The sequence below is a fragment of the Neofelis nebulosa genome, chromosome 6 (assembly GCF_028018385.1).
Source record: "Neofelis nebulosa isolate mNeoNeb1 chromosome 6, mNeoNeb1.pri, whole genome shotgun sequence".
Lineage (NCBI taxonomy): Eukaryota > Metazoa > Chordata > Mammalia > Carnivora > Felidae > Neofelis > Neofelis nebulosa.
The window spans coordinates 16,464,622-16,476,394 of NC_080787.1; the positions used below are offsets into that span (position 1 = coordinate 16,464,622).

Sequence of the window (11,773 nt, forward strand, 5' to 3'; positions counted from 1 at the left end):
ATTCTGTCAAATGCCATTCTTAGCCGGGGCCCCCGGGGTGGCTCAGTCCAACTTCGGCTCGGGTTAAGCGTCCGACCTTGGCTCGGGTCATGATCTCACGGCTCATGAGTTCGAGCCCCACGTCGGGCTCTGTGCTGACCGCTCAGAGCCTGGAGCCTGCTTCGGCTTCTGGGTCTCTCTCTCTCTCTCTCTCTGCCCCTCCCCCGCTCGCACTCTGTCTCTCTCTCTCTGTCAAAAGTAAATAGACATTAACAACATTTTTTGAAATGCCATTCTTAGCCAATCAGTGACAAGAGGAATTGGCTTACCAATTGGTTTAGAGTAATCAAGATGTATCTTTAAGAGGCAAGGAGGGTCCAGTCTCCCCCAAACCAAATAGATGCCTGCATAAAATCAGGATTTTGTTAGTAACGAAGCCAGGTGGGTGTGGGAGAAAGGCGTTGTCTAGGCAACGCTGGTGCGTGCCATGCTCCCTCTCTCTTATCTCACACATGATAGCAGTCACTCTCTAGGGTGTGCGGTTCTGTGGGCTTTGGCAGGTGTAGAGAGATGTGTAACCACCAGCTCTACCATCAAGACCTAGAAAGCAGGAGGTAGGTTTATGATCCGCCAGCATGGACTTACTCTTGTGGTATAAACAAGCAGGAGAGACTCAAGGTTCTCACAGCCTTCCCCTTCTCTGAACCTCCTTCCAGGAGGGCAACCAGGCGATGTGCCGAGGGAGGTTCACAGCTGGTCTGGGGGGCTTGCACCAGGGAGGGACCCCCGCTCTGGACCCATAGCTGATCTCGTCCTTGTGACTGTGTATGTCACCCAAAGAGCCATTTCTGATTGCTGCCCCGGGGTTGAGCTGATGGCTCACTTTGCTCCCCAGGACTCACAACCCTGGATTTGTTTTATCCCTCCTTCTTGTCACCCCTCCGCTAGCCAGCTGGGGTCATCTGAGTCATCTCTGCAGATTCAGGACCTGCTTCCAGTCCAAAGAGGAAAGCGGAGTCTGCAGGGGGGCGGTGTTCCAGAGAGGACGAGCTGGCCTCAGATGGCACGGGGCTAGCTGGGGTTTGCTTTTTGATCTTTATCACGGCAGGCAGATGATCGTGACCAACTGTTTTAGGAGACAGGCGCGGCCTCTGTGATGAGTTCGAACACAGTAAATACAATTGTAAGATCACCTGATTACAGTACGACAGCAAACACAGTAGCTAAAATTGACACACCAAGACTGCCTGGCGAGAGCAGCTTTTCAGCCTTGTGCAACAATACTCACACTGTTTAGAGTCCCAGGAATGAGCCCAGCTCTGGCTACAGCCACTGTCATCTATCCCGGATCGCTTTCTCCCAGGGAGCTGGGCTCCAAGCGCTTGTCTTTGCCGCCGGGGACCGGTGCTTGCCCGTAGAGTGCTTTCGGGAAAAGTAGCAGACATCTCTCCTGCCTCATGATGCTTTACTTACGTCGATTGGAGAATCACAGGAATGTGCAGGAAAATCATAACAGGCAATGTACAAGTCCTTGAAGCATGACGGGGCGCCTGGGTGTTTCAGTCGGTTAAGCACCCGACTCTCGATTTTGGCTCAGGTGGTGATCTCACGGTTCTGGAGTTCAAGCCCCGGGTCAGGCTTGGGGTTCTCTCTCCCTCTCTCTCTCTGCCCCTCCTTGTGTCTCTCAAAATAAATCAATAAACATTAAAAGAAGAAGAAGAAGAAGAAGAAGAAGAAGAAGAAGAAGAGAAGAAGAAGACCCACTGCCTCAGAAATGCAGCAGGTCTAGACCAATGGTTTGGAGGATAGATGTCAGTTTATGAATTTATTCACTGGGCATGGACAGAATATTATATTCTAGGTGCTGTGCTAAGTGCCGTACGAGTGTTATCTCATTTAATCTTTGCAGAATAACTGCAGACGAGGAGGAGGAGGAGGACGGGGGTGGGGAGGGAGAGGGGGTGTGGAGGGGGAAGAGGAAGAGGGAGAAGAAGAAAAAAGAGAAAAAGAGTAGGAGGGGAGGAAGAGCACCTCAGGGATAATTTAAATAGCCCTGTAACTAGAAGGGAGTTGACATACATAAATAGATAGTAAATATATACGTTTAAATAGGACAATTCTGTTGGAAGTGATGTTGGTGATTCTTATAAACATGCTCTCTATTTGAATATATTTTTGCTGGATTCCTCAGGAAGAAAGGAGGGGGCCCCCCACGCTACCTGAGGTGTGGCAGGAGACGATGATGTAACCACACTGAAAGTTGCAAGTGTGTAGGGGGAAAGGTCTGTCTTCTCCGGATCAAGTGGCTGAATTGGACACAAGCAGCCAGGCAGCGGTGGAGGTGAAATTGCTTGGCTCTTCCGTGGCCCTCGCTCCGAGGTGGGGGGAATGGCTGTACTTTTGCTCCATCAGGAGGATCAGCCTTCCAAATTGGGAGCGTGGGCCAGGAGTCAGGCCTGTGAGGCTGAGCGTTCCTAAGCGATAATCCTGAAGATCCTCGGAGAGGCGACGTGATGGCCCATGCCGGAGAGGAGCCTCGTGGCCGGAAACCAGGTTTCTCTTTCTTTCTGGGTTCCGTGGGCGTGGGAGCACAGCCACTGGCCTGACAGCACATGGGTGCTGGGTCTGGCCGCCTTGCCACCGTCTCTGAGGGAGCTGATCGAAGTGAACGAGCAAGGAAAATGTTGTCCAGTACCTTCTTCCTAGGTTCTCTTACATGAGGGGGTTCTTCGCGTGACTGGCTTCCCCTTCCCGGTGAGAGCTGGCGGTCAGGGCTCCCCATGAACCCCAAGTTTTCCTGCAGAAGCCTCACCCTCCATTGCACCTGCCCGCCTCGCTGCACCCCAGCTTTGTACTTGTGGTTAAACCCACGTCCCCTCTTACAAGCCGAGGAGATGTTCACGGCCAGGTGCAGTCGGCTGGCTCTTCAATCCGGTGTGATCCAAGAAGCGTGGGCAAAGCCCTGTGCCGGCCCCTCCCGGGCAACGGAGAGATGAGGACAGACTGGGACCGCAGGGCTCCCGTGAGTCATTCACGCGTTCAGTCACCAAATGCTGATGGAACACTTACTATCTGCTAGGCACTGTCCTAGGCATTGGAGATACAGCAGTAAAGAGATGAGACAAAATGTCTGTACTTTCTGGTGGGGGAGACAGACGATAAAAAAGTAAATAAGCAAATGTGCGGTGTGCTACATAAGGGTACAACAGAGCGGCTCTTGTGATCTAGGCATGTGTATTAAAGGACGAAACCTTTCTGGTGCTGTTTGTCGGTCCAAAGTGCTCTGGGTTTACTATGGGAGAAGAATTTTTTTTTTTTTTTTTTTTTTGAGAGAGAGAGAGAGAGAGAGAGAGAGTGGGAGTGCAAGTATGAGCAGGGGAAGGGCAGAGAGAGAGGGACAGAGTATTATTTTTAAGTTTATTTATTTTGAGAGAGAGAGCGTGAGTGGGAGAGGGACAGAGAGAGGGGGAGAGAGAGAGATCCAAGCAGGCTCTAGGCTGTCAGCACAGAGCCGACCGAACACAGGACTCAAGGTCACAAACCGTGAGATCACGAGAGCTAAAACCGAGTCGGCCCCTCAACCGACTGAGCCACCCAGGCGCCCCGAGAGGGAGAGAGAACCGTAAGCAGGCTCCATGCCCGGTGTAGAGTCTGACACAGGGCTCAATCTCATGGCCCTGGGATCATGACCTGAGCTGAAATCAAGAGTCGGACACTTAACTGATTGAGCCACCCAGGCGCCCCGAGAAGAAATTCTTTTTAACAGAGGAGGAGAGATTCGTGGAAAACAAGTGGTGAGCATTAATCTGGCCCTGGAGAGAAGTGAGGCCAGGTGAACGGACCGGCCACACTGTGGGGACACGAAGTTCCTTGGGCATTAGGAGACATTAGAGGTCCAGGAGTGAGGAAAGAGGGGGTGTAAGCACATTCAGGGGCACTGAACGGCTTGCTCCAGTCTCAACAGTGGGCTGGGATAACAGGTAGGACAGGAACAGTCTGGAAAGGTATAGACAGGCCAAGTGATGGGCGGTTTTGATAGCAAAGGGCTGTGGGTTGAGCTCTGCATGCAGTGGGCGGGGGGGGGGGGGGGGCGGTGTACTGAGTGTTTTATGCAGGCAGTGCCCTCAGCAGACGTGTTTACAGATGATGGTGTGCCAGCGGGATGTCTCCTCAGGGTACAGGGACACACCTGGGGGGGTGCTGGCCCTGGTGGCTGACCGCTAGTGGCATCGAGACAGGAAAAGTCTTTGGTTTCCCTTAAACAACAGGTGGCACAACAGGTCTTATTACTCAGAGGATTCAGGACAAAAGTGGACATTTATATGCAAACGTGATCTTTCATTCCCCAGCCACGGATATTCAAGGGCAAGGGCAGTAAACTGGGGCCAGGCCAGGCAGATTCACAGCTTCTTCTTTTACACTGTGGCTGAGCAACCTGGGAGCTGCAACGCTTGAGATCTACTGGCAACTCGTAGGGATTTCTTGCACCAAGCGTCAGTGGACGCTCGCGTTGAGAGGTGCGGCTTGTGTCTTCTCTGGACAAATTGCCTACAGATGGTCAGAGAACTACAGAAAGGAATGAATTCTGCCATCTGCACTCCCCTGACATTGCAATTTGCCATCATGATTTATAATAGAGAGCGCCACAGAGAAGAAGCCAATACTTCCATTTCACAAAATCATTTAATTATTATCCCCCCACTTACTCCCCTCTTGCTGACTCAGCCAACAAAGGTATTTGGTTCATCTGAATTTAAAGAAAAATGTCTTCTATTCCCTTGTGCTTTCTCTTCTTCCCCATTTTCCTTTCCTTATGAAAAAAAAATGCTTGTTTTTTTGAGAGAGAGAGAGAGAGAGAGAGAGCAAGCTGGGGAGGGGCAGAGAGAGAGAGAGAGAGAAATCCCAAGCAGACTCTGCACTGTCAGTGCAGAGCCCCACATGGGACTTGAACTCACAAACCCTGAGATCATGACCGGAGCCGAAACCAAGAGTCGGACACTTAACTGACTGAGCCACCCAGGCGCCCCTTTCCTTCCCTGTATTTATTGAGGCTCATTGTCTTTTCTCCTCTCTTTGTGGGTGTTTATAATGTCTGGAAAGGAAGAACAGAGATGCCTCCGTGGGCAATTTTAGACATTTGGGCCACGCTGTAAGTATGATGTACTCTTTCCCCAACTTTCCTTCAAGTCTTGAGTGAAGTGTCCATTTCTCAGGAATGTTTTGTGGAGTTGGCTCTAGTAACTTGGCCTTTTTCCCAGGGGGTGTGGGACGGGAACAGGGGGTACCCTTGGTGGGGGGCGGTTCACTGTGGTTGCAGAAAGAGCTTGTGATGCACGTACGGTTCCCCCTCTGACTCAAAGGCCCTACCATACCATGCTCTGGTTCTCTCCCCAGGGATTAGTGGTGGAAATTTGAAGCCAGTTGAAGAGGGCTGGCAAAGAAATGGGTATTAGCACTGATACTTTGAAAGTGCAAAGGCTTGCCAAGGCTTAAATCCTTCAGTTGTTTTCAGGACGCTTTCAGAAACACAGGGCTGGAAATCCCAGAATCCTAATCCCATTTGGCTCTACCTGTACGCCTTCTCACTGTCGAAGGATTTTCTTCCCCCTACAAAAACACAGGAGTTGCTAAAAAACATGGCTGTGAAATTGCTTCCCCGGGCGGCACTGGGCTGCTTCAAAGGGAAAGTGTGAGAACCAGACAGAAATGAGGAAGATCACACTCAAGAACTAGACCTTCCAGCTCACGGGGGTGGAGAAAACGGGGGCTGTTAGTTACACTCCTTAAAAAAAAACAAAGCCAACCGAAACAAGCTGAACAGTTTATGGCCATTCTGTGCCTTCAGATGTTCCGTGTGAAACCATCCGAGGCCATGTGTCATTTTGAAACAGCGTTGGGTGGGGCTTAAGCAGTCCAGTGGCCTGCATTTGCAAATTGGTTCCGGCACCAATTCCAATGTGGGTGTTGAGCAGGAGGGTGCTTCCCACAAAACACCAGGAATTCAAGTCAATTCTGACACTTAACCACCTGGGGACAACCTCAGATCCCACAGGTTGAGGGTTCAGTCCTGCAAGAAGACCCTCACCCACCCCTTCAGACGCCAGTCATGAGCCCAGGCTGTTCCCTGTGCTTCTGAAGGCCAGCTACAAACTGGCGGTTCCAACGACCCCCTCCAATCAGGGATGCCAATTGCGAGCCCAGGCTGTGACTGTGCTTCTGCGTGACTGGCTGTAAACCAGTGGTTCCTGTAACTCCTTCTTCAGGTTTAATTTGCTACAGCAGCTCACAGAACTCAGAGGAACATTCTACTTACTAGATTAGTGGTTTATTATAAAAGGATAGAACTCAGATGCTTAGGGCAAGGTGTGGGGAAGGATGCAGAGCCTCCAAGCCCTCCCAAGCACACCATGCTCCCCACGTCTGCCTGTTTTCACCAGCCCAGCAGCTCTGTGAACCCTGTCCTTCTGGGATTCTATAGAGACTTCATTATAATAGGCATCATTGATTAACTCATTGGCTATTGGTGATTGATTCACCCTCTGGTCCTACTCTTTTTCCACCCCCTCCCACCCTCGGAGTTCAGGGTGTAGGAATCACAAGCTTGGGTCACCTGGCAACCAGCCCCCCATTCTTAGGTGCTTTCCAAAGGTCGACATTAACATGACAAAAGACACCCTGGTCAGTCTCATCTCTCAGGAAATTCCAAGGGCTTTAGGAGAAACAGGACGAAGACCATATATATATTTCTTATGATAAATCACAGCCTCACAATTACACTCCTGGTTTTCCCTTTTCCTGGCTCCGTGGCTTTGAGAAGTCGCTTCATCTTTCTGGTCCTTATTTATAAAGAAGGTCCCAAAGAGCACCTGCTTCACAGGTATGGGGTGGGGATGGAAAAGGCCGATTCCTGGAAGGGTAGGGGAACTGCCTAGCATCTAGTGTTGGGCCTTTATTCCCCTTGTGCGTGCTGAGCGGGACCCTACCGAAGATTCTCAAGTTCTGTCTGTAAATATTAGAAAGCTGTCGGGAGGCTCGGCTTCTTCTCCAAAGGAAAAGAGCTTTCAAACATCACGGTGATATGGAGACAGGAAAGGCTTTCTAGAATCAGTTACAGGCATACCTCGTTTTGTTTTGGTTTTTTGGGTTTTTTTGCTTTGCTTTATTGCGCATCACAGGTATCGCGTTTTTTACAAATGGAACGTTTTGTTTTGGTTTTTTGGGTTTTTTTGCTTTGCTTTATTGCGCATCACAGGTATCGCGTTTTTTACAAATGGAACGTTTGTGGCAACCAGTCCATTGACATCACTTGCCCACAGCATTTGCTCACTTTGTCTCCGTCACATTCTGGCAAGTCTCACAATATTTCCAACTTCTCATCATTCTTATGTTTGAATGGCTGCAATCTCATAATAAAACTCGAACAGATGAGGAAGTGTGTGTTAGGGATGAGCAAAGAAAGTGGCTTCTGGAGATGGAGCGACTCCTGGTGACGATGCTGTGAAGACGGTTGAAATGGTAACAAAAGGTTTAGAATATTATATAAATGTAGTTGAGAAAGCGGCGTCAGGGTTTGAAAGCAGGGATGGAGTCCAATTCTGAACCAAGTTCTACTTGTGGGTCAAATGCTATCAAATAGCATCGCATGCTACAGAGAAATCACTACTGAAAAAAAGAATCGACATGGCAAACTTCACAGCTATATTAAGAAATGGCCACAGCCACCCCAGCTGTCAGCAGCCATCAATGTGAAGTCCAGACCCACCACCAGCAAAAAGACTGCATCTCGCCAAAAGCTCAGATAATAGCTAGCAAATTTTAGTGGTAATTTTTTTTTTTAGTGTTTATATATTTTGAGAGAGCATGAGAGCAAGTGGGGAAGGGGCAGACAGAGAGAGGGAGAGAGAGAATTCCAAGCAGGCTCCATGCTGCCTGTGCAGGGCCCAACTCCGGGCTCGAGCTTGGGAACGGTGAGATCAAGAGTTGGAACCTGAGCCACCCAGGCGCCCCTAGTGGTGTGTTAAAATGAAGGTAGGTACGTTGTTTTTTTTCTTAGACATGTGCTATTGTACACTTAATAGACCACAGTAGGGTGTTAATAGAACTTCTATGTGGGAAACCAAAACATTCATCTGACTCACTTGATTGTGATATTCCATTTATTGTGAGGTGGTCTGGAACCAAACCCAGGGGAGGGGAGGTCATGGCTCCCCCAGACTAGATACTACGTTTTATACCTTACGTACGGACACCCTACACGTTCTCCTACAAAGAGGGGAAAGAGGAGGCACTGAGGTTTATAATTCTGCCTCCAGTTTCCTTTTCCAGTGTAACTGGTTCATTTGTGGAGGTTACACTTGCTTTGGTAGAGCTTATAAAATACCTAAAACCCAGGAAGGCCATGGTCAGACACGGTAGGGAGCTGCACTCAAATAGATAACCTGAGTACCATTCCGGAAGGTGCTGCCTTGACTCTAAGGGCCGTACCCGCCCAGCGCGCGTGAGCATCGTTCCACACGTGTAGGAACGGCTCTTGAAGAAGCTTACAAATAGTAGCCTTGTCGCTCTCCTCCACCCCGTACCGCTCACTCGCACACTCTCCTGGCCATATGCAGCAGCGGAGCCCTGGTTTTGAACACAAAGGACATTTGTTGCGTGTAATCTTTTTTTTTTTTTTTTTTTTTTTTAAACGTTTTTTATTTATTTTTTGGGGACAGAGAGAGACAGAGCATGAACGGGGGAGGCGCAGAGAGAGAGGGAGACACAGAATCGGAAACAGGCTCCAGGCTCCGAGCCATCGGCCCAGAGCCCGACGCGGGGCTCGAACTCACGGACCGCGAGATCGTGACCTGGCTGAAGTCGGACGCTTAACCGACTGCGCCACCCAGGCGCCCCAACGTGTAATCTTTTTATAAAGCCGGCCTACTTCCATTATGCATAATCATGAAATTGGGGGTGAAGGAGAAAGGTAACTCCACATTTGAAGCCACAAAAGGGCCGTGATTCCTTTTCGGTCTCTTTATTATGAGACCCCATCTGAGTTAGATAATTTGCAGTAAAGTTTTACCCTGGAGCAGGCTTCGTCAGTCATGTTAAATTCATGGGGGAAAATCCTCCTAGGATTTAGAACTGAGAAATAGACAGCTTTAATAACGGAAACGCTGAGGTAAAGAGCAGGGAAAGGCAGCATGTTCTAACCATTTAGGGGGAAAATGGGTAAGGCGGTGCTAATAAGCCCTGCTATATTTTTATCTTACCATTTTCTTCATCTGAAGGAATATTGAAATGAGGTTTTAAATTCTGAATGATTATCTGACAGCTTCCATCTCTAGGGCAAATTATTAGCGAGAGCTCTATTTTGCTATTACCTTTACTCAAAGCTCAGAGGACGCACTTACCAGGGCCCAGATGCGGAAATAAAATCTGCAGACGAGAGTGGTGTGAACAGAATCCCAGAACCCAGCTACTTTTAGGTTCCTTTGTGTGACCTTTGTGGACATTGACCTTCTTATCAAGTAGGGCTGGGGTAGGGGTGGGCGGGGCCCATAGCACCCTCCTGGATGTGTTATGCCCCAACCTAATGTCATCTCTCACCATTGGGCCTCAATCCATCCCACCACAGACCTGGAATTCCAATTACACCAAGCCACCCACTAGGTCCCAAACAGGCCACCTTTTTGAACAACCTCCTCCCACCCACCTTTCCCGTCCGGGAAACCAACCTTCTACTCATCTTTGAAGGTTCATCTCCAATGTGACTTTCTTCCAGAAATCTTTCCAACCCCAAACAGAATTGATGGCATAGTGTCCTGCCCTTTCAAAATAACCCAGTACTCTTTTCACTGTGGACCTTAGTGTGCTGGAATTATTAGTTTACGGTATCCCCTCCCCCTGGTAACCCTAAAGGGCAAGGACTTTATCTCTGACATTTGTACCTTCTAGCTCAGGGTTTCTCAACAGCAGCACCATTGACATCCGGGGCTGGAAAATTCCTTGTTGTGGGAATCATCCCTGACCCCCACTCTCTAAATGCAAGTAGCACCCCATCCCCAGTGTGACAATTAAAAACATCTCCAGACATTGCCCGTTGCCTCCTGGGGGGAGAGAAAAGGGCCCCTGGTTGAGAACCACCGCTCCAGGCCTGTAAGAGAGAGCTTGATCTATCCTAGGTGCTTAATAAATATTTGCCGAGCTGATAAGTCAATGTCCAAGTTAATGAATAAAAAGCTGGGCGAATCAACAGAGGAAGAAAGACCTCACTACAGCTTTTACACACTTACCAAATCAAACTTAAAACCTTTATTCCAGCAAGTCAAGGCTCTTCATGAACTGGCTTCACTTCTCCCTCTCTGTTCCTTGTACCCTGTGCTTCTCGCCCATGGGCTCTTCCCCATTCTTGAACTTTATTTTCCTTCCCGCCAACCTAAATTCTGTACTCACTTCAACACAAAGAACAACTTACCTACTTCAAAAAGCCTTGCCCAACTCACCCAGCCTACAACGATCTAAGTATTCAGGAACAGGATCAGGGAGGAAAAATGGTAAGAATACATATATATGTAATATACGTGTAATAGAGGTCTATACACACATATGCCTACGGATTATTATTTTTGGTCTTAGAACCATTCATCTGTTTCATAAACATGTAGGAATTTTCTTCTCAACTAGAAGAATCGCTCCCTGATAGTGTCCTCACGCCTTCAAGGTTTTTCTCCTCCTCAGCGTTCGTGCAAGCTTTATGAACAGCGGGTGTTCAGCGTTTGCTTGGAATGAATTTTTTCTTTAAGCCACGAGCAGGTGTGTTAAATGTGTGTCGTTTGGGTGCTCCTGACGCAGTTTCGGTTTTAAAAGGCATAGGGCTAACTCTTTAATATCTTGCAGTTTTTAAACCCATTTCTTTTTTCTTTTTTTTTTTTTTAACGTTTTTTATTTATTTTTGGGACAGAGAGAGACAAAGCATGAACGGGGGAGGGGCAGAGAGAGAGGGAGACACAGAAGCGGAAACAGGCTCCAGGCTCTGAGCCATCAGCCCAGAGCCTGACGCGGGGCTCGAACTCACGGACCGCGAGATCGTGACCTGGCTGAAGTCGGACGCTTAACCGACTGCGCCACCCAGGTGCCCCTAAACCCATTTCAAAGAGACTCTGCAAACATGAATAAAAGTCATCTGTGGTGTTTTAGAAGTTCTGCAAGAAGGCACTCGTGATAAGCAAGGAGAAAGACAAAAACGGCTGCCTTTTGTCTTAGATGGTGATTATACTCAAACTCCATCGAGGCTTTCTTCCACTGCTTGGGAGAACTGTACTAAAGCTTTGGCCTGAGGTGCCTGGGTGGCTGAGGCGGTTAAGTGATTGACTCTTGGTTTCAGCTCAGGTCATGATCTCGTGGTTCGTGGGTTCAGGACCTGCCTTGGGCTCCTCACTGACAGCACTGGGTGGACTTGTAACCCTTGTAACTTGTGTCTTCTGACAGAACAGCCTCTTGAGGCTTCAGTCTCTCCATTTATTCCTCCCTGCCGTTTCGTTTTTATTTGAGAGAGAGAGAGAATCTTAAGCAGGCTTCACGCTCAGTGCAGAGCCCAACGTGAGACTCGATCCCACGACTGTGAGATTGTGACCTGGGCCGAAATCAAGAGGTGGACGCTCAACCAACCGAGCCACAGCGACGACCTTCCGCCATATTGCTTAACTCAGCCTCTCCATGGCCGTCTCTTCTATGCCTACCCATGCCCTCCCACTGAAAATGCAAGACCACAATGCTTCTCTGACCCAGCCCCCTCCTCCAGCACCATCCT

At 49.0% G+C, this 11,773-nt stretch overlaps 1 protein-coding gene across 5 annotated transcripts; it reads right to left on the reverse strand.

Moving 5' to 3' along the window:
• Positions 1–7,186: 7,186 nt before the first annotated feature.
• LOC131513749 (uncharacterized) lies at positions 7,187–10,861 on the reverse strand. Of its 5 annotated transcripts, none has more exons than XM_058732929.1 (4): positions 9,375–10,861; positions 9,044–9,105; positions 8,524–8,601; positions 7,187–7,474 (listed from the first exon to the last, which is right to left on the reverse strand). In XM_058732929.1, exons 1-4 carry the CDS (start codon positions 9,571–9,573, stop codon positions 7,334–7,336), a joined length of 480 nt encoding a protein of 159 aa, XP_058588912.1. In that variant the 5' UTR covers positions 9,574–10,861; the 3' UTR covers positions 7,187–7,333. The 5 variants fall into 5 exon arrangements, 3 of the variants coding, with proteins under 3 accessions (XP_058588912.1, XP_058588911.1, XP_058588910.1); XM_058732928.1 differs by having other exon boundaries at positions 8,464–8,601; XR_009262763.1 differs by lacking the exon at positions 7,187–7,474 and having other exon boundaries at positions 8,118–8,601; positions 9,375–9,399; positions 9,699–10,861.
• Positions 10,862–11,773: the final 912 nt, after the last annotated feature.

Excerpts from the sequence above, each read along its gene's own strand:
- LOC131513749 (XM_058732927.1), bottom strand. The coding sequence starts at position 9,573 with ATGGTGAGAGATGACATTAGGTTGGGGCATAACACATCCAGGAGGGTG. Across the intron at positions 9,106-9,374 it reads ATTTCCGCATCTGGGCCCTG|TTCTAAATCCTAGGAGGATT; the intron begins GTAAGTGCGTCC and ends TCTATTTCTCAG. Across the intron at positions 8,602-9,043 it reads CTGACGAAGCCTGCTCCAGG|GGCTCCGCTGCTGCATATGG; the intron begins GTAAAACTTTAC and ends GTTCAAAACCAG.